The 26,613-nt window shown below is 40.8% G+C and overlaps 1 protein-coding gene across 31 annotated transcripts in view; it reads right to left on the bottom strand.

The window, feature by feature from the left end:
- Positions 1-26,613, bottom strand: part of THRB (thyroid hormone receptor beta) — a 349,469-nt gene that overhangs the window by 9,793 nt on the left and 313,063 nt on the right. For all 31 annotated transcript variants that reach the window (XM_074312762.1, XM_074312779.1, XM_019745237.2 and 28 more), the window contains 4 exons: positions 20,483-20,583; positions 15,307-15,454; positions 12,269-12,474; positions 4,919-5,065 (listed from right to left, as the gene is read on the bottom strand). In XM_074312762.1, the coding sequence (XP_074168863.1) occupies positions 4,919-5,065; positions 12,269-12,474; positions 15,307-15,454; positions 20,483-20,583 (602 nt within the window). The remainder of the gene's footprint in view (positions 1-4,918; positions 5,066-12,268; positions 12,475-15,306; positions 15,455-20,482; positions 20,584-26,613) is intronic.

Genomic DNA, 26,613 nt, shown 5'->3' with positions numbered 1-26,613 from the left:
ACACACACTGGATCTTTCTGCCAGTCTCATGTTAAGTTCATTTGGTTGCCCTATTAATTAGGATTTGTGATAATGTGATAACATTAATAACAAATTAAAAAAAATAAACTTTGCTAAGCAAAATGAAAAAAAGAGTTGTATGAATGGGAAGAATGTTTAATTAAATGTCATTAGCAAAACAGTTCAAAAGGCTATTAGTTACCAGGTGTTTCTGATGAATTGGGCACTGTGCCAAGATTTATGTGCATCACCTTATTTAATCTTCACAGAGATGCAGTGAGGTTAATGTTTTAATTCTACTTTCATTTACAGATGTGGAAACCCAGGCACTGACAGGTTGAGTAAAAGGCTGGGCGGGGGCGCACATGAATATTTTGTGAGTGAGGCTAGGATTTGAAGCTAGATCTGTCAGAGTCCAAAGCTAAGAGAAGAAGAGAACACTGTCATGCAGGGACTCTAGTCCTGCTCCCACACAAGAACGCAGGACACGGTGAGGCCAAAAAGGAACAGCAACGGAGCCATAGATAGGGGAGTCATACCACTATATTCTCGTTGGCGGCTGGGTTGGAGACACAGGAAGCAGGAGCCACACGATCCGCAATCTGCCGTCCACTTCTCTGCCAACTAACCCCACTTGCTAGCCACAATCCACCGTCTGCTTCTCTGCCAACCAACCAACCTCCCTAGCATAGCCATGGCAGTTATATTAGTGGCTAATGGCTAACTGGTTACAGCTGATGGCCATCTACTACCCAAGCCAGCTCATTTCCATGTGAGGCTGAAAGCCTGGAAACTGCTCTCTGGGACTCTGTCCCCACAAACACACTCTTTGAAGTACTTTGAATGGGGCTAAGTTTCCATAAACAATGAATATGTAAATTACACATAATTTCTATCTCTTCATGAAACATGTACAAATTCTTTTTGGGAAATACTTTTGGCAACACTCAACCAGTTCATTTTAGGTTATTGTATAAAACTGAAAGTAATACTACTTTATTACATTTAAAACACTGGGTATTTCCTATTTTTCACGCACTCTACCTAGCCACTTTACCATTTAATTTCAAATTGCTTAGCCTTTTCTATAGAATAACAGTCATCTTGTGTTTGGTTCTGGAATCTGTACATGTGAATTCTCGTCTTCCACGCATTAAAAAAAAAATGACATTGATTTGCTTTTATTAGGTACTAATTTGTACTCCTCAATGACATCCTTGGAGTCCTGGAAAGAGGAAACTTGAGTATGGACACGTCCTCCACAGATAAGATGGAGCACTGGCTGCAGTGGGGGAGGCTGGCTTTGACGCCTAGGGCAGTGGTGACTTCAGCCCCATCGGGGTCACCTGAGGACTTGTTAACCACCCATGACTGGCCCGACCCTTCGTGCTTTTGCTTTTCTCCAAGTTCTCAGGTGATACTCAGGCTGCTGGTTCAGGGACACCACTCTTGAGAACCACTGGCATTGAACAGCAAAGAGAAATTACTAATCAGAGCAAACAATTCATTAAAAAAAAAAAATCTGTCATGAACTATACAAACTTGGGCAGGCCCCATAGTTGTCGCCACGTCTGATTCTAGATGGAATAGAAGTTTTCTTTTTTTAACTTACTGTTGATTAGTTCAAACTTCAATAAAGCTTTAATAAGTATTTGTCAAGGATCACCAAAGGTTTAAAAACTAGGCCAGATTACTTTTCCTCTAAGAGGGGTTTGTAGGATGCTGGTGAGATTTGTTTCAGCCTATGGGTAAATAATCTGTTAGTCACTTGCCAAAATACTTTCATTGAGAGAATGTTCTACCAAAGCCATGACAAGCAGAGAGGCAGGGATCCTCCCACAGACTGTTCTTGTCTCCTTAGGAGCGTTATCACTCAGGTTGATTGGAAAAGATGACAGTGCCCTCTACTCTAGAAGTGGTTCTGATGTATGTTTTTGGTAGCTCTGCCAGCCATGATTTTAGATCTTTAGAAGCCCAGGGTGTCCTTGCTTGGTGGGGTAACATGGATCTTAGCAGAACATTACCATGAGCACAATTTCAGCAGCAGATGCATCAAACTGCCTCTGGGAAGAAACCTCTGTCTCTTGAGACCACCTGGGATCTCCATCCCACTCCATAGGTACCTAAGGGGCTTACACAGTCATTTTCCCTCTTTGGGGTTCCAAAGATAGTGTGAAAGTCTAGATGTCCTGAGGAGGCCACAAACACCAGAAACATCCTCGTCTCTGCTGGACAAGTGAACGTTCTTCTTTTTGGTAATTTGGAGACTACAAAATATCAGGATTGAAAGCGAGATGGAATCAGAACTTTGAAACAGGCTTAAGCTTCTGAGGGAAACCTGAAACGTACCATGTTGATCCCTCACCTTTGTCATAGACATAAGTGCACCATGTGTTTGTTACTGGTGGTGGAGATTGCTTCCTTCCTTTCTTTCTTTAACTGAAATACCTCTGCAGCAGTTGGTTTACAAGAGCTTTGCATTTTCTAAAAAATATTTTTGATGGGTATTCGAAGGGCAGCCTAGTTCAAGTTGTAGGGGTAGCAAGTTTCTCTTCAGACACCAAGGACTGGGTGACGAGAGACACAGCCCAGAGAGAGAGGACCAAGAAAGGTCCGGGAAAACAAACTCAACCCAATGAAAACAGTGAAAGAAGATGCCCAGAGGGAGGGCAAACAAGCACAAACATATATTGAAAGCCTTAAAAGGTGTATGTGCCTTGGTCCTTAAATTCCACTGTTAGGTTTACCCCAAGGAAACAGTACTATGAGCAGGGCCTTGGCACCCGAACGCTCATGGCAGAATATTTACTCATATAGTAGTGAAAAATTGGAAATGAACTGAAGATCCAGTAAAAGTACATAACCTAAATTATGGTACGTCTATTCTTTGGAATGCTATGTGGTCATTAAAAATTATTTTGTGAAAGAATACTTAAATAATATATTTTACAGTTGGGTGTAAAAAGTTAGGCACAACAGGGGGCTGGTAACATTCTGTTTATCTTGGAGCTGATTGTAGGGGTGTGTTAAGTCTGTGAATATCCACTGAGTTGCACCCTTATGATATATGCTCCTTACTCTTTAATAAAAAGTTTAAGAAAGTGGTTTCATAAGTAAAAAGTATAGCATAAACTACATTAATATATTTCATATTTCATATATATATATATGTGTGTGTGTGTGTGTGTGTGTGTATGTGTGTGTATGTGAGTTTGTATATACACACAAATTTATTTGAAAAAAAGACTCAAATAGGCTCCCAGTGGCAGCAGTCTATCTCTTGGTGATATTACCATGAATCATTACCTTTATTATGCGGCATAAATCACCAATGAATATGTATGATTTTTGTAATATCCTCTAAAACGTTAATAAATGTTAATAAAAGAAAGGATGGTGTGGAACGCTGCACACCAAATACAGACACAAGTCAGAGACTCCCGAGCTCCTCTGGGGGTGGAATATGAGTGGTTCCCACTGCAGGCTGCTAGCTGGCACATCAGGTACCCTGGCCTCTATCACAGTGAAGCTGGGGGGCAAAAGGGAGGCACACTCTCTCCCAGCTGGGTCTGAGGGTCAGATACCTGTGTCCTGAACCCACTGCTCTGTCCTTTCGGGTATGGCTTTTGTGGAGGCTCAGAGACATAGGCAACGAGAAGTGTCCTCCCCATCAATGTCTGAGGTCTCTCAGACTCCAGCTGGGCTCCCATTATTGCAAACTCAAAGACACAAATGGGCTGGCAGCCAAGGTAGGACAGGATCATTCCAGTGAGAAAACTCAGCTTCTTTCTAGGTGAGACTAGATTCACTTATCACTTGGGTGGCTTAGGTAAAAGGCTTATAGCTGTATGTGGTTCTCTCTATCTGGTAACTTTCTAGGTCCCCTTGGAGATGTGAAGAGCAATAGATTGGCACCTGATGGGGTTTTTCAAAGGGAACAAGTCTCTAGAAAACATAATCAATCCCACTTAAATAAAAAAAGGAAGGTAGAGGCCAGATGGTAATGTAATAAATAAAATAGCAGTATTAACAGCTAAAATTTATGCAATACATATGACCCTATTAAGACCTATCCAAGTACTTATTATGACATTTAAACCTCCCAACAGCTCTACAAGGTAGACTCTCTTATGTTTCCCATTTTAAAGATGAGATAACCAACGTTTCAAGACATTTAATAACTTATCTAGGATTCTTGCCCATACAACAGACTGCAGAGCCCATGCTCTCAGCTACCACATGGTAGGACTGTTAAAATTAGGGATGAAGTGTGCCAAAGGGAAAGGCTATGACCTCTGGTGGGTGAGCACTTCCGGGCAGCCTGAAGATGGGGCAAGACAAGGTGAACTGATAAGAAAAGAGGGAAGATTTAAGGAGATATTAAGATCCTTGCTCTGTGAAGGTCATTTAACTTATTCTTGAAGATTAAGAAACAACCATCTTGCTGGGATATGTAGTTAAAAGAATATAGACTTAGACTGAAACCCGGGCCCCATGTTTGGATAAGTTAATCACACTGACCTCAATGTCCTACATCTGTAAAATGGGGTTCATTAAAGCTACTCTGCAAATCTGTTATAAGTATGTGCTTTAATCTGGGCAAACTTGAGCATGGTAACCAGAACATCGCGGGTGCCGATTAATTTAAGGATTGCTGTCATATTTCCCTGTGCCTGGAGTCAGATGGAAGAATAGGACCTTTATCGACCTCATATGGACAAGCTAATGAATGATAACTGAATAGAAGAGGTGGGGAAATGAAAATGAAACAACGTGCATTTTCATTTTGTACTGACATTGCTTTCATAGGACTAAGTTGCTACTTGTTAATATTAAATTATATATAGTACTCAGTATTCCTGGAAATTGATGGAACCTATAAGGACAAATAATGCAGAAAGAAAAATAATTTCCTCACCTCACAAAACATAGGTAACTTTTTGGCAAAATCCACCACTCTGGTAATTGCTGGTGTGATGATTTTTGTAAAATGGCTGAAGGCTTCCAAGTCAACCTTTCCACCTTCTGGGGCATTTACTATTGGTGCTTGTCCAATATCTTCTGGCTAAGGAAAAGAAACAAAAAAGATTTAAATGAAACAGTTTAAGGGATCTTTACTTATTCTAGTTCTCACGTGGCAAAGTCTCTTCTGAACTGTCAACCTGTACAGTTTCCAGTTTTTCACATAGTTTATTAACAAACTGTCCAGTTTTCACATTGTTCTCTGAGCAAAGATATGTGTCTTGGCTATTGCTGTAATAACAGTCACAGGATTGTGACAAAAGGATGGAAGGAAAGGAGGGAGGGAGGGAGGGGAAGGGAGAGAGAGAGAGAGAGAGAGAGAGAGAGAGAAAAGAGGGGGGAGGGAGGGAGAAACAAGAGGAATTTGGAGTTTGCTTCTGAATGCACAAAGGGCATACACTTACGCCAGGTGACATAAAATCTAGGGCACTTTCAGAGCATTGCACATTCTTTTTTTTTTTAAACAACCATTTTTTTTTTTCTTGAAAGGCAAAGTAACTTTATGTTTTTATTGGGGAATAATGTGTTTTTCCAGGGCCCATCAGCTCCAAGGCATTGTCCTTCAATCTAGTTGTGGAGGGCGTAGCTCAGCTCTAAGTCCAGTAGCTGTTTTCAATCTTAGTTGCAGGGGGCGCAGCCCACCATCCCATGCGGGAATTGAACCGGCAACCTTGTTGTTGAGAGCTCCTGCTCTAACCAACTGAGTCATCCAGCCACACTTCTAGAAGCTCAGCTGCAGCTTGTTGTCTTCAATCTACCGTATTTTGCCGAAAATAAGACTGGATCTTATATTAATTTTTGCTCCAAAAGACGCATTAGGGCATATTTTCAGGAGCTGTCTTATTTTTTCATGTACAACAATCTACATTTATTCAAATACAGTCATGTCATCTTTTTCTGGAACATCATCATAATGTACTAAATGCATCCGTCTGATTGACGATCTTAATTGGGGCTTATTTTCAGGGAAACATGGTAGTTGTGGAGGGCGCAGCTCCCTGGCCCATGTGGGAATCAAACCGGCAACCCTGTTGTTCAGAGCTCGTGCTCTAACCAACTGAGCCAGCCGGCTGCCCCCGGAGCACTGCACATTCTGATGCCTATCTTTGTGTGTGAGGTGGGCACAGTGCGGGCAGTGAGGGAGAGTGTGGTGGGCAGCCCCAGCAAACAGTACTCTGTGGATTCATTCTTGCTTCTGACCCAGCAGCAGGGCTTGATGTCCTGTCTGCCCTATAGACTCCAGTTGGAGGAAGTCTCCGCTGGCTGAGGGAGACCATCTCGAGGCTGCCTACAGGAACTGAGCTGCGCAAACTTAGCAAACCTTTGGGCAGAGTGGGAGTTTTACTAGTATTTAATAGCACTTCTCTGCCATTCGTTAACCCAAGAACAATCCATGGCCTTGCTGTTTGAAGGGTGGTGGAACAGCCCAGGTGTCACCTGGGGACTTATTAGTAATGCAGACTCTCAGCCACTCCCCTCCACCATCTAACGGTGCAGAATCAGCATTTCAGCAAAGCCCCAGGTGGCTGTGCTGACATTAGGCTCCCAATGGCCACTGAAGCTGTCTAGCTCTAGCTCCTTAGCTGGGCATTAGTGACGACCATGGTGTGGCCTCTCATATATCTCTTGTTGTCAGCAGTGCTTCTTGATAGGAACAGGATTCTCCATTGCCGTTTCCTGTCACTGTGATAACAGTAACCGCCATTTATCTGTGGCCTACCAGCTAGCCAGCCGCTTAGGCGCTCACACAATCCCTGATTGGCAGATGAGAGCAAACAAGGGTTCAGGGAGGTTAAGACCAATCCTCTGAGGCCACGACTGGCATCTTAGCAGCTCAGACTCCACACAGCAATCTGCCAGGAGTCTCATTTCTGCCCACTCGGAGGCTTTGACACCTTGCTCACTTTCCCACTAGGGGACATAAATTCTGCTCCTCTTCATAAGGCCCTTGTCAGCCTCTCCCACTGTCTTCCAGGAAGTTGTGACTCTGATCAGAGATGAGAGACAAAGACCCTGACTGATGGTGGAAACCTTTGCCTAGAGCCACAGTGAACAGACAAGAGCAAGCATCCAGGGGTAGGAGGTTAGGGGGTGGGGGTGGGCAGAGATAAGCAGGAGGACCTGGGGCTGTGAGTGAGTTGAGCAAGGCTGGATCCCTCACTTGCAGGGAGGTGAGGGCACTGCCAGCGACAAGACTGTCGCCTTGGGGCTCAACTTCACTGTGCATCAGAATCACCGGCTTGCTGGGCCCACCCCCAGAGTTTTATCAGTAAGTCAGGGGCAGCGCCTGGGCATCTGCATTTCTAACAGGTTCCCAGGACATGCTGATGCTGCCGGCCTGGGACCACACTTAGAGATCCGCTGGGTTAGCAGTAACCACATCCAGCTCAGCGGAAACCAGTTACCATATTTCTTCCCACATCTTCCCTATTACTGCTCACATCTCATTTTTAGCAGGAAGCAAAGCAAAGAATGATGCTTTTCTTGTTGCCAGGACATGAGGGTCAACAGGAGCAGCCCATGCCCTCCCAGGGTGGTAGGAATCATGATTACAGGGGCAGATTGTTAAACATATTACATAACAAACTCTGGCAGCATTGACCTTTTTCTGACTATCCAGCAGGTTCTTCTGTTTATTTTATTTTACTTTTTAATTGTTTGTTTTGGGGGCAGTGAGTAGACCAGAAAGACGTCTGGTTTCTGTCATGTTTTCATAACCAGTGGTGATCGTTTTGGGTAGCTGTTGGCATAGCCAGCTCATGGAAGGCTTCTGTTCTGTTGGCTTTCGGGATGCAGATGGAATTGATGGAATAATCACATGTACAGCTTCCTTCTCTTTCTTTTTCACATAGACTGAACTAAGGGAAAAGGTACATCAGTTCCTCCTTTGGCATTGCTGCTTCTTGAATCCTTCAGACCTCCCTGGTGGTCTTTATAATTACTCTCACCCTGAAAATGAGGCTCATCTCACCTGCCGTGTCTACTTTAAAACTCTGTTATGATGATAAACTGATAAAAGGAACATGGACACACATTAAAAAAGGTAGGGAGTTACACACACACACACACACACACACACACACACACACTTTTGGCCTGTTTGAACCCAAACATCTTCCTACTGAACACTGACAGATCTAATCTAATTGTATTTACATGGTATTCAGTGTCCTTTGAAACGTCAGTGGGTTAATACTGATGTTAATTTCCATTCAGTCTGTGGGTTTGTGGTGTATTTGAATCACCACCTGTGACACCCCTAAAGATGTGAAAAAAGGAGACACAAATAGGTCCCAGAGCCTCAGGACACTACTACGGGCACTCCCTTTTCCTGGGACAATCAGGCACAGGATGGTGAGGGTGGTGGTAGAAATGATGGATGGATATAGTAACCCCTTATGTGGTTGCTAATGATATGACAAGTGCTTATACCTATTACTTTTACATCATTTGGTAAAGGCATAAAGGCTCCTGAGCCTTAGAGAGATGAAGTAACATGCCGAAAGTCACATAATTAAAATGCATCAGAGGCAAACATTGAACTCAGGCGATCTGATTCCAATCTCCATGTGCGTAACCACTCAACTACCCAGCCTTCTTCTGATGTAGTTATAACAATTTTGGGTGATAGAAGCCTTCCTGACTTGATTGCACGTGCCTTACGACCTGTCTACACAGTGCACACATGGCCGAATCACTCATCCTGTATCATCCCATGCTTCTTTTCTGAGGCTATCCCAATGGAGAGAACGTGTAAAATCAGACAGTTGCTCTGCCAGGTCAAACCACCAGTCTCTATTTCTGACTTGAGTCCTGGTCTTAGAGTAAAAAATGATGGAGAAGCTCCTTTTGAGGAATAAGTTACTTACCCATTCCAGATAAATGAACACTTCTAGCTTTTACGATAACATATCATTTTAATCCCTTATGATATATTACTATATTATTATTAACAGAATAGGCCTCCTCAAATTCTGTTTCAGAGCAAGATGGGCCATCATCACACAAAAATAAATAATATAATCTGCATAGCAGTGCTGTAAGCAAAAAAACAAACGGTATCAGCTACTCAAGAGACACATATCCTAATGTGTACAAGCCTATTCAGGACACAGATACCATTTAGCAAAGCTGTCTTCAATGAAGGATTCCTAAGTCCTTGCAGGAAAATTCACCACTCAGGAGAGTGCAATTTTCATCATGAACATAAATAGTCAATTGAGGTCATCCTTTTGCAAGGAGTATTTGTAAATATGTAACCTGGCTGAGACACAGGGCTTAACTGTACTGTCTCTGAGGATGGGCTGGTGGAACTGTATGTTCTACTTAATACATATTTATTAAGTTCTGTTCTGGTTATCTATTGCTGTGTAACAAACTACCCCCAAATTTAACGGCTTAAAAACAATACATTTTTACTTTCTCTCAGAGTTCTGGGGATGGATGGGCTCAGCTGGGTGGTTCTCACTTGGGGTCCCTGCTACATCTGTCATCAAATGGCAGCAAAGGCTGGTGTCACCTGAAGGCTTCTTCACTCACATTTCTGGTGCCTGGGCTGGTTGAGAATCTCTCCATGTGGTCTCTCCGCATAGATAGCTTGCACTTCCTCACAGCATGGTGGTCTTAGGGTAGTTGAGTTGGACCTTTTTTTTTTTTTTTACGTGGCAGGTGGCTGTTCTCAGGGAGACCAGGAGGCTTCCGCCTTCAAGATAACCAAGTAGGAACTACAAGCCTTCTTATGACTCAGGCTTAGAAGTCACTCTTCCCAAATCCATTGTTTAAAGGAATCATAGACCAGCCCATTTCAAGGGGGGGGGGGAGAGGAAGAGACTTTTCCTCTCCATGGGACACAATGGGCTGTGTATATAGGGAGGAAAGACTCTAATAGCAGCCATCTTGGAGAAAAGCTACCACAAATTTCAACCACACATGTGATAGACACTGGTGAAAAAACTGAATGGAACATGGTCCTTCCGCTGAGGAGATGTGAGGTGATCCCAGGCACAGAAGGGGAATGGCTGACAGAAATGAAGTTCACTGTAGTGACAAATGGGACAGTGGAGGCATTCTGAAAACAGGAGTCTTGGAGTTAAAAGTTGCTGCTTTTAATTACCAGAAATTGTGCTATATGCTCTCAAGAGACCACCCTATTTAAAGTGAAGTCTCTCCCCAGTTCCAAATCACAATTTCCCTCATTGCATTTACCTCTGCCTGCATCTGTCTTGTTTGTCTAACCCTTACTGTCTGTCTTCTTCCACTGGAATATGGCTGAGCTTTTCCACTACCTGGCGCGTAGTAGCTGCTCAATAATAAATGTTTCCTAAATAAAAGAACAAATCTTTAAGTCTGGAAACAAGCCCTGTAGTGACCACTGAATTGGTTTAGTTATACTAGTACCCATTCTCTTTTGGGGGGTAAAGAAAATAGAAATGTAGGCTTTCCTAGGAGAAGTACAGGATGTGCCCCAAACCTTCCACTTTACTTGGGATTCAGATTGGTCACTGCTCTGAATGGCAGTGCCAGGCCTGGAAGTGGTTTCCTCAATGTCCATTTAAGGCTGACACATTCAGGGAAAGGACCGATTTAGGCTTGGGGTTAGGCAGGACTCTATCTTGCTATGCCCAAAATATACTGTGTTAGAACTAATCTATCCATCCATCCATCCATCCATCCATCCATCCATCCATCCATCCATCCATCCAGAATTAATGTTTTCTGGCTGATATACCAGGGTGGGTGGTGCGCCTGAGGGTGCAGATCAAGGCACTAAGAGGCAGCCCCTCCAAAGACCTGTCTTTCGAAGGCCCTCTGGGTTTGCACAGGTGGCTAAACTGCATGGTGTAGTGGTTTAGAGCATGGCTCCTGGAACTGGGCTGCGTCTATCACCACCATTTACTAGCTGCAGGAGCTTAGGTAAGTTTCCTTAACTTTTCTGCCTCAGTTCCTTCCTCTGTGAAATGGAGATATTAACCACATCTACCTACAGGGTTGGGATAGGAAGGTAATGTATGAAAAGCACTTCAAATAGTACCTGGCATTTGGTAAGGGCCATGCTGCATGTTTGCTAACACTGCTGTTGGTGCACGCCATCTAGACTGTGTTAGAACCCACTCATTACAACAACGAAAGTGTTTGAAGGCAGGTGGATTACAGGTAAGCTTTTTCTTTCTAAAAATTTCCTTTAAGGTTGTACTGTTTTCATGAAAAAAACCTATTCCATTATAATGGTGATGGTGAGGTACAGGACAATCATACCACTAAATCTTGTTCCAATGGGAAGGTACTCTGTGTACCCGGGAGATACAAATAAACCCACAGATCTGATGCCGAGGCTCCGTGAGATGCTCATAAAAGGTTCTTGTCATAAACCAAGAGCAGGCTCAGTATCTGTGATGGTCCAATCCAGCTGGTGGTGGGGTGGGTAGTCCATCTAGTGAGCTGGGTGGAGGGCTTGGACTTGGAACCCCAAGACCTGAGTTGGCTTTTGGGCCTGGCTCAGCCACTTTCTAGTAGTTTGATCTTGGGTGAGCCCCTTAAGGCCTTGGGCTTGGTTTGCATATTTGTAAAATGGGGAGAGTAATCCCAGAGACCTCAAAGCATTGTAAGGTCCAAAGGACCATCCCAAATACATGGGAAGGACTTTCACAATGGTTACTTTTTATAAAAACATCAAACATTGATATTCCAAGGGTCTTGAAAGTCCTGTTTTCTTGACACAGCCCCTGCCCCGATCCCTACTACCTGTTCCCATTGTCTTCCTAGACTTGAGGTCATTTATTTTAAGCTAAACATTTTGAATTCTATGGACATAAAAATGCATTTGAGATATGGGACACTTCATTCTAGGGGTTATTCTAAAGGAAATATTTTGGAGCGAATTTAGCAGACTAAGTATGTATATATCTGAGGGAAGAAATGGGTATAAAAAGGGGAAGCTGGCTGGCAGGCAAATAATTTTACTAATAGATGCAGGGCTGGCCTTACTAACAGCAAAAGCAAACAGATCATGTGGCCTTAGAAACTGCAATGGGATGCAGTGACCTGTAAATAGTAGATGGTAGGAGTGACCTTTGTTCTCAGACAGACTTGGATTCAGATCCTGGCTCTGCAAGTCATCTCCCTCCTCAGAGCTGCAGTTTCCCTATCAATAAAATGGGGTGGGAACCCCAGCATCCAAGGGTGTGAGGACTAAATGAACCGAGGTAGAAAGCATGCAGCAATATTCAGCTGTGCTGGAGAGCCTCACCAGGAATTTCCGTTTCTGCTTCCAGTGGCTGCCTTGGGCATTGGTGGCCACGTGGGCTTCGGTGACGGTTTTGATGAGCTCCCACTCCTCATCGGTGGGCTCTGGCTTGTGCCCGATGGATTTCTGCAGCTCTTCCCGCCGTCTCTTCTCCCGGTTCTCCTCAATCAGCTTCCGCTTTGCTAGCCGCTTGCTGTCATCCAGTACCACTGGGAGAGGGAGAGAGTGAGACAAAGCACACAGATACTCCCTAGACACATGGCAGACTGCACATCCCAGAGCCTCAGGGGTGGGGACCACTGATGCATAGATGGCTCGGTGGGGCCTACAGGGTGGGGTCACACTGGGGTACTTTCTACCCTTGGTGGCAAGCACCCCTGACTAGCCGTGGTCCAACATGAGCCCGAGTGCCAAACTCCCAATGTCTAGCCAGCTTTTCAAAACAAAGGCCTGGGGGTGGGTGGACACTGGGCATCTTAATTCCATAGAAGGTGGCCATAAATAAGAATGAACCCACGGGTTCACAGAAGAGCAGTGTTTAGCCAAAGATGTGAATTCACTCTTAGGGTTTTCTGTAACTTCCTTCCTGCTCCAAAATAGCTCCTACGGTAGTATGGAGAACTTTCTTACTAAGAGAAATCAGTTAGGGAGGTTCAAGAAAAGTTCTGAAGCAACAAATAGGAGACTGATGATCCTTTCCTCAGAGGAAAAAGGACTCTAACTCTTCCTAAGTTCCCTTAAGGCATATTGGAATGTGGCTGGGCCTATCTTGGGTTTCATAGGTATTCATTTTGCTCTACTCTCTACCTGGTAAACCCTTCCTGGTGGTTAAGGAGCCCAGGCTTTGTAATCTAGAAAGACCTGGGTTTGAATCCTGACCCTACCACATTCTAGCTGTGTGACCTCTGGCAAATTACTGAGGCTCTCTGAGCTTACATTTCTTCCTACATAAAATGGGATCAATAACATCCACTTCACAGGGTATTCAATGAGATAGTACACTACAAGTGCTCAGTAAATGTAGCCATGATTTTAACATTTATGCAAAGGGAAATAAGAAGCACAGGTAACAAGAAACCTATACTTCTGTGGTAATTTCCAAAACAAAACCATTTCACCAGACTCTTAGTAGTTGTCAATGGAATGGAAAGACCGAGGTTTTACATTACTGAGTCACAGTCTTTTAGAACTGGAAGGGATCTTAGATATTATCTAGTCCAACTCCTTCCTTTCACAGAGGAGGAAGCTGATCCAGAGAGATCACGACTTGCCTAAGGTCACACAGCAAGTTCATGGCAGAGCCCAGGCAAGACCCAGGACTCCTGACTCCAGTTCTATAACATCATTGTCCTAGGGCCATTTCTTGATGAAGGTTTGACCTGGTAGGAAAGAAGAAAAGCAAACATAGCAGGAGGCAGAGAACCAAAGGTGCTCAGCTAGTCCATAGAGTAAGGAAACCCCAGTTCATCTCTACTTGACTGAATCACCAAAGCCAGGTGAGGACAAATGTGGGAAATATGAATGAGCCTTGTTCAGTCATTTTAGTTCACTCTTTAAAGGGAGAAGAGAAAGGCAGCTATACTCATAGGCCCATTTCCCAAACTCTGCCAGGGATGGTGGCATCTGACATGCATTATCTAATTTAATCCTGAAAACAACCTGCAAAGTAGATGATAATTTCACAGAAGGGAAACCAGATGTTAAATCAGATGGTCACACAGCTAGTAAGGAGATCTGAACTCCAACAGTTTTTCTGATTATAATTCCTGAGCTCTTATAATACCTCACAAGCAAGTCAAGGGCACTCACAATTAATTTCCACCCAGTCTAGAGTAACACTAAGTTTTTAACCTCATAAATATTCATATCTTTAACTTCTCAATAAAATAATGAAATGGATACTGAATAATAACAGTTCATAATAGTGGGACATTTAAGTATTTGGTTCTAGGTCATTTTTACATATCCTTATCAGGCATATTGTTGGCAAGGGCTAAAAAGCCTTTAAAAGATAAAGACAGAGAACACACTTAGTCAGAGGTGGGATTAACCCAGGATTTCCAGCCTAAAGCCTTAACACAACCCTCCTTCTTTTTTAAAGACTTCCCATTCTGTCTGTTTAAATGGGCAAACCAGGACATTCCACAGATATTTTTGTTCTAGCTGAGAGAACCCTGTTTGTCACATAAATGTAAGCCATGATTATTTCATTTTTCATGAGGAAAAACCTCAATGCATTCTTTTTTTTCTTTCCTTTATTCTTCTTTTTAACTAAAAGTTGGAATCCTTCATGGATGTGCAAAATGTTTATGCCAGTAGAAATCATTAACCCTGATGCCTGGTAAAAGGGAGTCCACACATTCAGAATGACACGATTCTTACTTTATTGTTAGATTAACTGACGTGACTGGTGTAAATCCCTTGCACAGTGTGGGGAGAAGAGACGCCAACAGTGGCTAATTTCACCACCATATGCTGTGGCACTTTGAAAACTGGGTAGGACGACTTCAGCTTGGAATGTTTTTTACGGCTAAAAATATAACAAACAACCAACTGCAGGATGACTCATGCAATAGCACTCAACTTCACATTCTTCAGAAATTTCTGAACATGATGTTTTCTGCCAGTGCCCCGTCTCCAAAAATAGCCACAAAATAAATTCCTGTCTCTGCTTCTGAAATAATATTAGGACTTGTCCATGAGGCTCAGGCCATGTGAATGTTGTGTGTAAAATTACACCTTATCAACATGGATGGAGAAGACCTCTCATTTGGACTCCCTGTGGCAATCAGAGTATTGCTAACAGCCTTGCAAATATGATCAGGCTAATTTAACCTCACTCATCACCTGGATACCTTGAGGGTTAGGAGTTGATAAGGGAGAGGTAGGATAGAAACCACCGAGCTATGGCTGCAGGAATGCTAGGTGTCTTCACTTTGTCCACATGGGTTCCTGATTGCTTTTCTCCCTGCTTGATCTCCTTGAACCAAATCTTTCCCCAACCAACACCCCTTGAATATAAAGCAAAGGAAATTACTTACAATCTGTTGCCATGCCAACATAGATGCATTTTTTAAAGCGACATTCCTGGCACTGATTTCGTGTAACTTTGTCTATGACACATTTTCCTTCATATTTACAGGAATAGGATGGATGGAGATTTTTCTGAATGGTTCTTCTAAAGAAACCCTACATGAAAAAAGAAAGACACAAGACAACAGTTTCATATTTTCTAGAAATAAATGAATCCAGAATTTTGTGTCCACATAGCTGTGATGGAATTGTTTTGGACCTGAACCTGTGTATGGACCTGTAACTCTAATTAATCAAATATAGGACAACTTAGCCCAAAGTGAATCTAAAGAATTCTAAAGCAGAGCTGAAGGAGATGTCACAGGACTACAGACGAAACGATTTTTTGGCACTTTTTTTTTAAGGAAAAGAGGCTAATGGGGAAAATCTAGTGTTTGTTTATATTTTTTCTAAACATTGAGTAATATAAATAAATTACATTATTTCATTTCATAGAGTGCCATAATTGTGTGGCTACATTATTCTATGAAGAGGTTTGCTATACTTTAAACTGGAGAATAAAAGAACTAGATACTTGCAATACTTTATTAATCCATAATTTAATCATTTAGTAATTAAATGGGTGTAACAGTTTAGAGATTTCATTTGATTCTTGTTTGTGACTCTTGAGATTGCCTAGACCAGTTCAGATAGCCCTTGAAATAATCATACTTCAGGTTCTTTCTCTACCAAATTTTTTCCCACAGCTCATTGCATTGGGGTTTTACCTTTCATAGCACTATTTTTCTCCAGTATTCAGAGATATTACCCCTAAAGTTCCATATGTTTCTTCCTTTCTTAAGGCATGGGAGAGTGCCACTGTAAAGATTTCTGAGGATACCATAGGCTTGTAGAACATTCTCAAGGGTGTGTTACACTAGAACCTTTCTGGACATGATGTTTAAGTCTTGGCAATTATACTTCTGTATGGTAGGTATTATTAATAATGGTAGAGAGCACTTACTGTGAGCGGTACATTGCAGAGTGCTGTAGGCACATTCCATATCTTTCTATCTCTTCTACAAGCCTACGAAGTAGGTACTCTTAACATCTCCATTGTAGGGTTTAAAAAACTAAGCCTCAGCCAGGTTAAATCACTTGCCCCAAATCACATGGTAGGTACATGCTGGAACTTGCCTGGAACCCAAATCTTATTTATGTAACTGCTTATATGATATAAATTGAATTGTATTATTGAAATATTGTAGATGAACAAATTATAAATAGTCCCCTCACACTCCTCAAAAAGAAAAATAAATAAACCCCCAGGTTTTAGTAGACTAGCAAGGCAAAACAAATCTGAAGGATGTTCTGTACTAAAGTTTAAAGGGGACCTCTAACTTTGTTTTGTACATGGGGGCACCGAAATGCCAGTTGACCTAGATTAAGCCCAAATTTTAGTTATCCCGTTTAAGTTTCCTTGGCTTTGATTATGTACATGTACCACTAGCATATTCCTTACTCAGACATAAGAGCTCTTCCTTATAATGAAAAAGTCAAAGCTAGGATTTTATATTGGGCACAGAGGAATAAAATGGAAAAATAACAGCAATAACTGAAACTAATGGATTTGGGGGCATGTGTACAAAACCCTTATTATCATTTCTGTTGTTCAAGTTCGCACAGAAAAACTGTCATATTATATTGGGTTTTGCATCCTTAAACACTTGAGTCCACTATTTTGAATGATGTTGATATACTGTTATAAGATTCACTAAATCACACACCGGGCAACTGTTTGACAGGTTGACAGTGTTTCCCTGGGTATTCAAGGTACGCAAATCCTGCCAAAGCACGAATGCCAGGGCATGCCACAGAGTGTAAAATAAGCTTCCCTGTGAATCTCCTTCCTTTACCTCTGTCACTCTCTGTCCAATCCACCCTTCAAGGGTTACATCTGTCTGCAGGGCAAAAGAAGCCTGGAGATTCCAGGCAAGAAGGGTATGTCATTGACAGGGAAGTGAGGGGCTGGGTAGCCTACCTCCTTCTGGAGGAGGCAAAACTTCCCCAGAGGTGGAAACCCCAAAGCCCAGGGCACCCAGTGAGAATGCTGACTGCTGCTATAAGGATGGGACAGTTGTTTATCTGAAGCTGGGGAGACCCTTTTCTCACCCACACTCTGACACTGACTCGTACTGGCAGGTGGGGTGCACACTGAAGACTCAGCCGACACTGAGGAGAGAATGAGGTGTGATGTACCAGCCACAGGGTACCATTCATTTCTCCCAAAAGGCTACTCTGGGAATTTTTAAATGGAATGAATGAAATAATTTATACTTGGCTTATTTTGCAAAAAGTATTGAGGTAGCAGGCTCTGCTGTTCATTTTGCCATCTTTTCTGTGGCATAGCTCTGATGACGTTTCTTGGGCACTTCGTGGACCAAGGCCCTTTTAAGATGCTGGCCTTCCTTAAGCGATAATAAAAGCGTATTTTGACATGTGATGAGGGACCACCTTATTTGAGTAAATGTAAAGATGCTAGGTCCCTTAATTTTAAAAAGTGACAAAATTAAGTTCTGGAAGTGAATTTGGATAGAAAATATTTAACACAGTCTATTTATAAAAAACCTTTTTTGAGGTGATGTGACAAAAGGGATGTCCCCGGGACTGATTAAGGACATATATTCATATATTCCATTGATGATTTATTGGTGAATAGAAGTTTTGATTTATAAATCAATATCAGAAATGTTTCCCTGCATTTTGAGAAGAACTGGATCCCTTTCTTAGTGGTGTGAGATGAGGCACTAATCAGTGTGATAAGGAGATAAGTGTCACCCTCCTACTTCAATATTTGGGCAACTGTTCAAAAACCTTTCAGTCTTTCTTAAAAAAAAAAAAAGATTAGTTGTGGAGCAGTATCAACATTCTTTCTACAAAGGATGCACAAAAACTGGCTTATCACAACAGACAAAACACCTCTAAAAGATTTCCACAGTCTTCGGGGTGAAATGGGCAAAGAAGATTCTCCCTACATACATTGCAAGTATGGGGTAGAAATATTTTTAAATTATAGGTTTGAATAAGTAATACATGAAGCATAACCTTTCTCATCTTTGGCCACACTTAAAAACTGTGTTTCATTTGAAAAATGTCTTTTGTCTTTTTCCAAGATACTTTGTCCTCAGTTAAACGATCTGCATAACCACAGAGAAGGCTTCTTCCTTATTTTACGACTGAGGCAGTCCTAGAAACAGGGTTCTGATCTGAGATGAAGATACAGAGGCTGAGGAATCTAGTTTTATGCTACACGAGTTCTTCTTTTAAGTAAACCTCAGTGGAAACCGTCCCCAACATCCTACGATTTGGGGAAAAGAGGCTATGGATTTCTTGATCACCAGTGAAGACATGTAAAGCAGGGACAGGGGTTAATATGCTTGATTCTCCTTTTGTTTATGTCAATTGCTAGTAAGCATTAAGTCCTCTCTGCAGGGCACTTTCAGTCTTTAGAGTCATTTTGGGAGTTGAGTATTGAATGGAATATACATTATAGTTTTTCCCAGAATTCAAAATTTACCAGTAGAAATTGATTTGAAAGAATCTCAATGCTGCTTAACCAGGTTGGTAAAGCCTTATAAATTGGGGTTAATTTAGAAAAAAGGCCCACTTTGAATTACTAAGTTTTTGGAATGAGAGAATGTATCTGAAGCAATGCAGTTTTATTACTTTCAAATCAAGCCAATAAAACTATGCTCTAAAGAGAGAGTCTGCAAGTGCCCCAATTAATAGGTAGTGAGTACTTATTTGTAATTAGTTCCATTAAACTCCTAAAGACATTATTTTCATAGATGTAATAGCAATCTTCAGTCCAATCTTTGTTAAAAGGTTACAAATTCCAGATCAAAAGGGTCTGAATGAATGAGAACACATTATATCACGTTTCCAAAAATCAGTCTTGTTGCTATAAGGCCTTGGGACCTTAGAAATGACTTCTTTCCAATGGATGTATCATCTTTTAGCAGGCTTTTAGCAGGCTTTTAAGAAGCTTCTGCTTTTAGTGGGGTTCTGCTAAGTGTTTCTTAATTTCATGCACAAAAAGTAGGGAATTTGCATGGAAAATAATTCCACTAGAAACATGGGGCACTTTAGTTTGAAACTGAGCTAACATGTTGATTTTTGGGGCTTAGTTTAAAAGGTTAGGAGGAGGGAAGGAAAGGAGAGGAAGTAAGTTGGGTGATGAAGGAGAGAAGACTGAATTGATTTTATAAATTTTAATACAATTTTTTGCTTTAGGGCTTACATCTTGTGATAATTTAGTTTTAAATGTAAAAGGTAAATAAACCATTTACCAGGGAAAAATTTAAAAAGTCCTTTCCTGACTTATATACTTTCTCATTTATAAAACGTCAGTTTAATGCTGGATATAACACTGGGTTAAGCTTTATTTACCTTCGTAGTAGACTTTATTTTCTAGGCTAGGTTGTTGGACCAAAAGCTATTTGCCAGAAAGCTCGTCCTAATTTTGATGACAAAGGTTGCAAATAGGCAAATTTAGGCTCACTTTCAGGAAGTGAACTGACTGCTGCTCACTGGTGTATTCTCCCCAAGTATCTCCTGAAGATGGGTCTGTAGAGCATAAAATTAGCTGATGGATGACCAGAATTTACTTACTGACTGCAGGCTGTGCACAAAGCCATTTGGATAATCTCAGAGCATAATTAAATCTAAGTAGTCTCAAAGATATTCCCTAACGAACCCCTTAAAAGGGAACATATTCACTCAGATTATCAGTGGCGGGCAGCCTAGGGTAGAATGAACTCTGTCTCATCAAATACTGGAGATAAAACAGGAGGAGAAATAGTTATTTCTTGGGATGATAACATATTATAAAATATCTATTTATTTTAAAATGCAAAGTGAGAATTCTATTAATTTCTTTTTATTTTATTAATTATCTCCCGGTTTAAGAAAACAGACATCACATTCTCCCCAAACTTCATTTAGTTATTTTTAATTTGGAAAATAAAAATTTAGTTCTTGAACATGCCCAAAAATGAAGAGGACAAGCAGACAGCTGGAGGATCACAGGCCATGAATGTCGGAATTGGGTTTTAATTTGAACTTAAACTTAATGTTGCTTTCTGGTGGAATCGTGGGAGGGGACTGGAGCTGGGCTGAGGTCTGAGCTCAGCCCAGGGCAATTACCTTGCAGCCTTCACATGTGATGCAGCGGTAGTGATACCCGGTAGCTTTGTCACCACACACCACACATAGCTCGTCCTTGTCTAAGTAACTGGGGATATACCCTGTGAAGGAGGAAAAAAGAGGAAGGTGAGATACCATGTTAAACTCAAAGACACCATAGCTAGGAGGAGGATAAGGAGAGGGCAGGAGGTAAGGTGGGTGAGGGAGGAGGCAAGACTGAATTGTTTTATACATTCTCATACAATTTTTGCTTTAGGGTTCACATCTCATGAGCATTTAGTTTTAAATATAAAAGGTAAAGAAAACATTTAACAAGAAAAAATTTAAAAAATCTTTCCCTGACGGAATATACTTCCCCTGATACTTATTTAGTATCTTATCTCACATGTGCAGGGCTAAGAGTAGAACCAGGGTTTCAGAAAGCCTTAGAAATAGGTATGATGCCTTTTGCTGTGCAGGTGGGAACAGACCCCAAGGCTGTTGGAGCCAAGGAACCATGCAGACAAGCCAGGAGGGCTCTGAGTACTGAACAACACAATTTCTCTCCTAAGGCTCATTTCAGACCTTGTTCTCAGGAGACTTGATCTACTTTGGGATTGAGCCACCATGCAGGTAAATTCAGAAAACTCTAGCCAGAAAGGTCCTGGGAGATCATCACGTACTCATGAGATGAACAGGCCTTCAAGAATTTGGCCTTCCCAGGGTCACCCTCGAACTCAACAGCAGAGACTAAAACCTAGATCTCCTGAAGTCTAGTCCTCCAGTATAAGTTATGTGGGTCTTTTTCAAAAAATACAGTTAACTCCAAGTAGAATGAATAAGACCACCTAAAAATAAATCCAGTAAGCTTGTGATATTATGATATACAACCCTACAATGCCAGGTAGTGTGAAATAATAGAGGTTCTATTTATTAAGAAAGAAAGAAAATCCAACCATGGGCGACTCTCTTGGTAGGGTACTATTAGTTAAAATTCCTTGATCCAGGAAGCTAAAGTTTAAAAACAAAAACAGAGCAGACTACTTCCCACCTGTCTTTGCCTCTTTCCCTTCACTTGTTCCCAATATCCAAACACAAGAAACTGACTCAGAAGGGTAAATTCAGTTTCATATGTGTCATCGGTTTACCACAGAAGCACATAGCTTTAATAAGACCAAAAAATCAAAACAAGGTCTGATTTGTTGGGATGTGGAGAATGGAGGAGCTGAGAAAACAAAGTCATTCTTATTTCTGGTCATGGTTCCTTATTAAGTTCTTTGACTCAATAAACTCTTATTGGTTTCAATAAAGATTAGCCAGGTTGAGATGACAGATGATTTACTATATATATTACCATGACATTTTCATAGATCTTTTGTTAAACTAGGTCACTGAAGTCTTACTTTTCAGAAAAAAAAAGCCACAAAGAAAACAGAAGAAAATGAACCCTTTTCACAATTTCTTAGAAATTGCTTTGCTCAGACTTTATTTCAGAAAAATGTCCCTCCTTGGGAGAGAGATAAAAGGCTTCAAAGTGAGATTTGGTCATGCACAGGATTATCTTTTTAAATATCACAGCTTTTCTTGGTTTACTTCTGCATCATGGAAACCATGAGTCACCTGTTGAGTTTGCTTCAGTGGTTTTAAACTCTCATCAGACATTAAAAAACAAACAAACAAAACCAGAATTCTGGGAGGTATCTGGGCAGAAAAAAATGGGCCTCGAATGATTTGTGTGCTCATTCAAAAATTCATTTATTGATGAATTCAGAAAACTTTTATTTAGCATCTACTACATGTTCAGCACCACGCTTGGTGCTGAGACTATCAAGACAAATAATACGCAGTTTCTTCCTTTGGGAAACATGTGTGTAAGCAACCGAGTCTTGTATTTCCAGTCCCGGTCATTTCTCAAAGAGAGAATAAAAGGTGAAAATGAAGGAAAGAACATGAAAGATGCTCAACACCATTGCATGGAAATGCGAACCCAAACCATAATGAGATACCACTTAACATCCTCTAGGGTGGTTATAATAAAAATGACAGAAAATAATAAATGATAGTGAGAATATGGAAAAACTGGAATGCTCATATATTGCTGGTAGGAATCTAAAATGTGCTTTGGAAAACAGCTGGCAGTTCCTCAAAAGGTTAAACATGAAGTTACACATACGACCCAGCAATTCCAGTCCTAGGTCTCTACCCAATAGAATGGAAAACATATGTTCATACGAAAACTTGTACATGAATGCTCAAAGCAACAGTATTCATAATATCCAAAAAGTGAAAACAACCCAAATGTCCAGCCAATGATGAACGGATAAACAAAATGTGGTGTAGCCATACAATAGAATATTATTCAGCCATAATACTGTTACACGCTACAACATGGATGAATCCTGAAAACATTATGCTAAATGAAATAAGCCAGACATGAAAGGCCATAAATTGTGTGATTCCACTTATATAAAATGTCTATAATAGGCAAATTCATAGACACAGAAATTAGATTAGTGTTTGCTAAGGCTTAGAGAGAGGGGAGGATGGGGAGTGACTGCTGAAGAGTACAATGTTTCTTTTCAGGGTAATGAAAATGTTCTGGAATTGTATCGTATTGATGGTTGCACAACTCTGTGAATATACGAAAAGCTATTGAATGAAAAATCATTGTTTTGTATGGACATATTTTGTATGCTTTGAATGTGTGAATTTTATGGCATATGAAATACGTCTCAATAAAGCTGTTATTAAAAAACAAAAGATGAAAGAAATAAAAGACGTTCCCTTTGTCAAACATTTATATAGGTATACGATTTGCCAAGCAATGTGCCAAGGATCTTAAGGTGACTAAGGTTTAATTTTTGTGGAAGATTTCAGTGTAGTGGGGAAAACAGACAATACGAGATCATCTGTGTATCATGGGCTAGGCACTGGGACTGGGCTATGTCCAGTGTCACAAACGGGAAATCTTTGAGAAGCCTTCCTTCCTAAAGCCCAGCCCAAGTTCAGGTTGGGTGTTCCGGTACTTCCTCATGCTTCTCCAATAAGAGCCCTTTATTATCTGCATTACAACTACCTACGAACTGTTTCTTCTTTTAGACCATAATCTCTAGCTCACTATAAGTTTGTATAGTTCCAGCTAGAGGGCAGAAATCCTATTGTTCCTGCTGAACCCCTGATGTCCAGCACTTGGTCCCTTTGATGGATGGTGTCACAGTTTTTCAAGATCCGTGCTATCGGCCAATGGCAAAGAACACAAGGGAGGAGGGTTATATCTGGAACCTACACATCGGAAGGCATGAAGGCTGGAGGTGTGCCTGAGATGGTCTCGGCAAGGGGTGATAATGCAGATATGTGGTCCAAACTTCTGGTCTAATGAAAACGGCATTAGAAAGTTTGATTTTTGGTAAAGAAACCAAGATTCCACTCAAATTAAAATGAAGAGATCCAGATTCAAGCTCATCCAGGACCTAGAGATCTGGGGAGATGCAAAATCCCTAGTCAACTAGATTTGGTCCTGATTTTTTTGACTCCACTCTGATCACTAGGTTTAATATAGTGAGACAGGACTAAGGAGAGCTTAAGGGCAACACAATTTCCCCACACTATAGAAATGAAAATCACTATGTCTAGGCCACTTTGATTAAGATGCCATCACCAAAAGTGGGAATTTGAAGTCTGAATTTTATACAACTTGCTCAATGTTTTACATTGGGCTATGTAAGTTACTCTCCATTACACTCAGAAGAGTCTTTGCATGCTGGTTAGGATTCCCCTTTACATGATCATAAACTCCACATCCCAAGGTTGCATACCACTGTCTTGCAGGTAACTGATGCTACTGTGGCTCAAAGTTAATAAGAAATACTAACAAAACTTACAGAAAAACTCATAAGGCATTGATGCATTCCAAACACAGTTCTGGGGAGTCCATCCATATGAAGAAATGACATAAAAAATTCCAAGAAGGCTCGGTGTCCAGAGAACTAACTAGTCATTAAATGAGTAGAACTGGGGGGCAGGTTATAGTGAAAATGGTCAGATACTCTGGATTTAACTAACATTTACCAATGGACTTCAGCGGTCAGTCTTTATGAATCAAAAACAATGTGTTTATTAGATTCTTACAAAGTCCAGTTCATTTTAGAAAAATTGAAAGATGTAAATTAGCAAAACACAAATTAACCTATCAATTCTCCACCACAGAAATAACCACTGTAGCACTTTGGTGTTTCTTCATCTTAGATTAGTATGTGTGACTGTGGGTGTACAGGGCTTTGAAACATATACAACACAAAGTAACCTTTAAATGACAAAGTAATCCAATTATTAAAACACACACCTACTTGGTAAAGGCAGATGGAATATACATATTAATGTATATTAATGTTGTCAGGAAGGCTAGATCTTACCCTCTTATACAAAGAGGTTATGCACAGTTGATCAGAGTAAGGACTTTTGAGTTCTTGGTATCAAATGCAGATGGCAGAGAAAAAGAGAAAGAGGTACAAGTCATTTACTTGTAATCTTATGTTGGGGAAGCAATTATAATATGGTTGGACTCTGTGTTGCTTGTGTGACATACCCTGGGAGGGCCAGAGAACACTAACCAGAGTTAGAAAAATGCAGGTTCCCACATCATATCTCACCCTTCTTCACCATGACCTGCCTGCTTTATCCTTTGGTGTTGGCAGTAGGACACTGAAGATTTTCCTCCTCCCTGTAGCTCAACAATTTATGTAGATGGTTGAACTGTTTGACCTTTAAGGTTCTTGTGAAACTGGGATCCTGTGATAACTCACAAGTGGAATGGGCTCCTTCTGTTTTCTGACTACTAATGTGATGGATACTTTGTTTTGCTTTCTTATTTCTCTTAAATTATCTTGGAGGGTGGATGAATAAGTGATTAAATATATCTTTAGTTAAATCATTGAAACTCCTACAGAAACATCCGTTTAAATTGGTAGCAGTTACTCACTTACATGATCATACTTGTACACCCCATCCATCTTTTTCTTTTCTCTAAAATATGAACGTTGGAACCATCTTATTTACCCAAAAAAGTCATCACAGGCAATGGCACATCAATAATTATGCCCAGGTCCATTATTCATCATTAAATAATTTCCAACAGGGAGTAATATCCCACACATAATGAATAGATAGGTGGGGATTCTCTTAAGGTTACTGAATATACTTGACAACGTCACGTGCTGACCAATTCTCCTAGAGAACTTAACCATTTCTTGCTCTCCTAACTCTGTGTCTCCATCTTTTTTCCTTTCTCATGATCACCAAATGAATCACATGCTGGCAATATGTCCAGCTAAGGAAAATGCACATGGAGTGCTAGTTCAATTGACAGGAGTGGACACTAAATGGATGTCAGTATTGGGTTCTGTCTTGAAACAAATATGAGAAACACAACCCTGGAAGTCACAACGCTCATCTGAGAATTGTATCTGCAAGTTGTATCAGGTGACTGTTAAAGAAGCATGGTTCATAACACCCCAGAAAAAAATTAAGACCCATAATGATATGTGATAGTCCAAGGACGATATATTTTCCCCAGCTCTTGTATACTTCAAATGTATCACCTTTTAGACTAATATAAACTATGCTGCCATTTATCAAGGATATTATTATGAAAGGAAACTCCATCTGTTTGTTCAACAAAGGACTTGGAGATTTTTATTTAGCTGACACTTGGCAATGTCTGATTAACTGATAAGTATTATCCTGCATATAAAACAGGTTGATGGTAAAATGTTACCAACATTGTTTTAACCATTTTTGTTAGCAGCTAAATTAATGTATAGTTCACTTACCATACAGTCAATGACTTTTAATATTTTCACAGAATTTTGAAATCATTACCATAATCGATTTTAGAAGATTTTCATCATAGCCAAATGAAACCTTCTACCTTTACAAGTCACCTCCCATTCCTCCTGTTCCCTCTACCCACTCAGCCCTAAGCAACCACTAATTTATGTTTCTCTATAGATTTACCTATTCTGGAAATTTCATATAAATGAAATCATATAAAATGTGGTCTTTTGAGACTGGCTTTCCCCTTAGCATATTTTCAAAGTTTATGCATGTTTCAGCTAACCTTAATTTAAAAACCTTGATTCTCAAAGGGACTTAGT

Source organism: Rhinolophus sinicus, linkage group LG10 (assembly GCF_036562045.2).
Source record: "Rhinolophus sinicus isolate RSC01 linkage group LG10, ASM3656204v1, whole genome shotgun sequence".
Classification (NCBI taxonomy): domain Eukaryota; kingdom Metazoa; phylum Chordata; class Mammalia; order Chiroptera; family Rhinolophidae; genus Rhinolophus; species Rhinolophus sinicus.
This window is presented reverse-complemented; position numbering and strand designations above follow the sequence as displayed.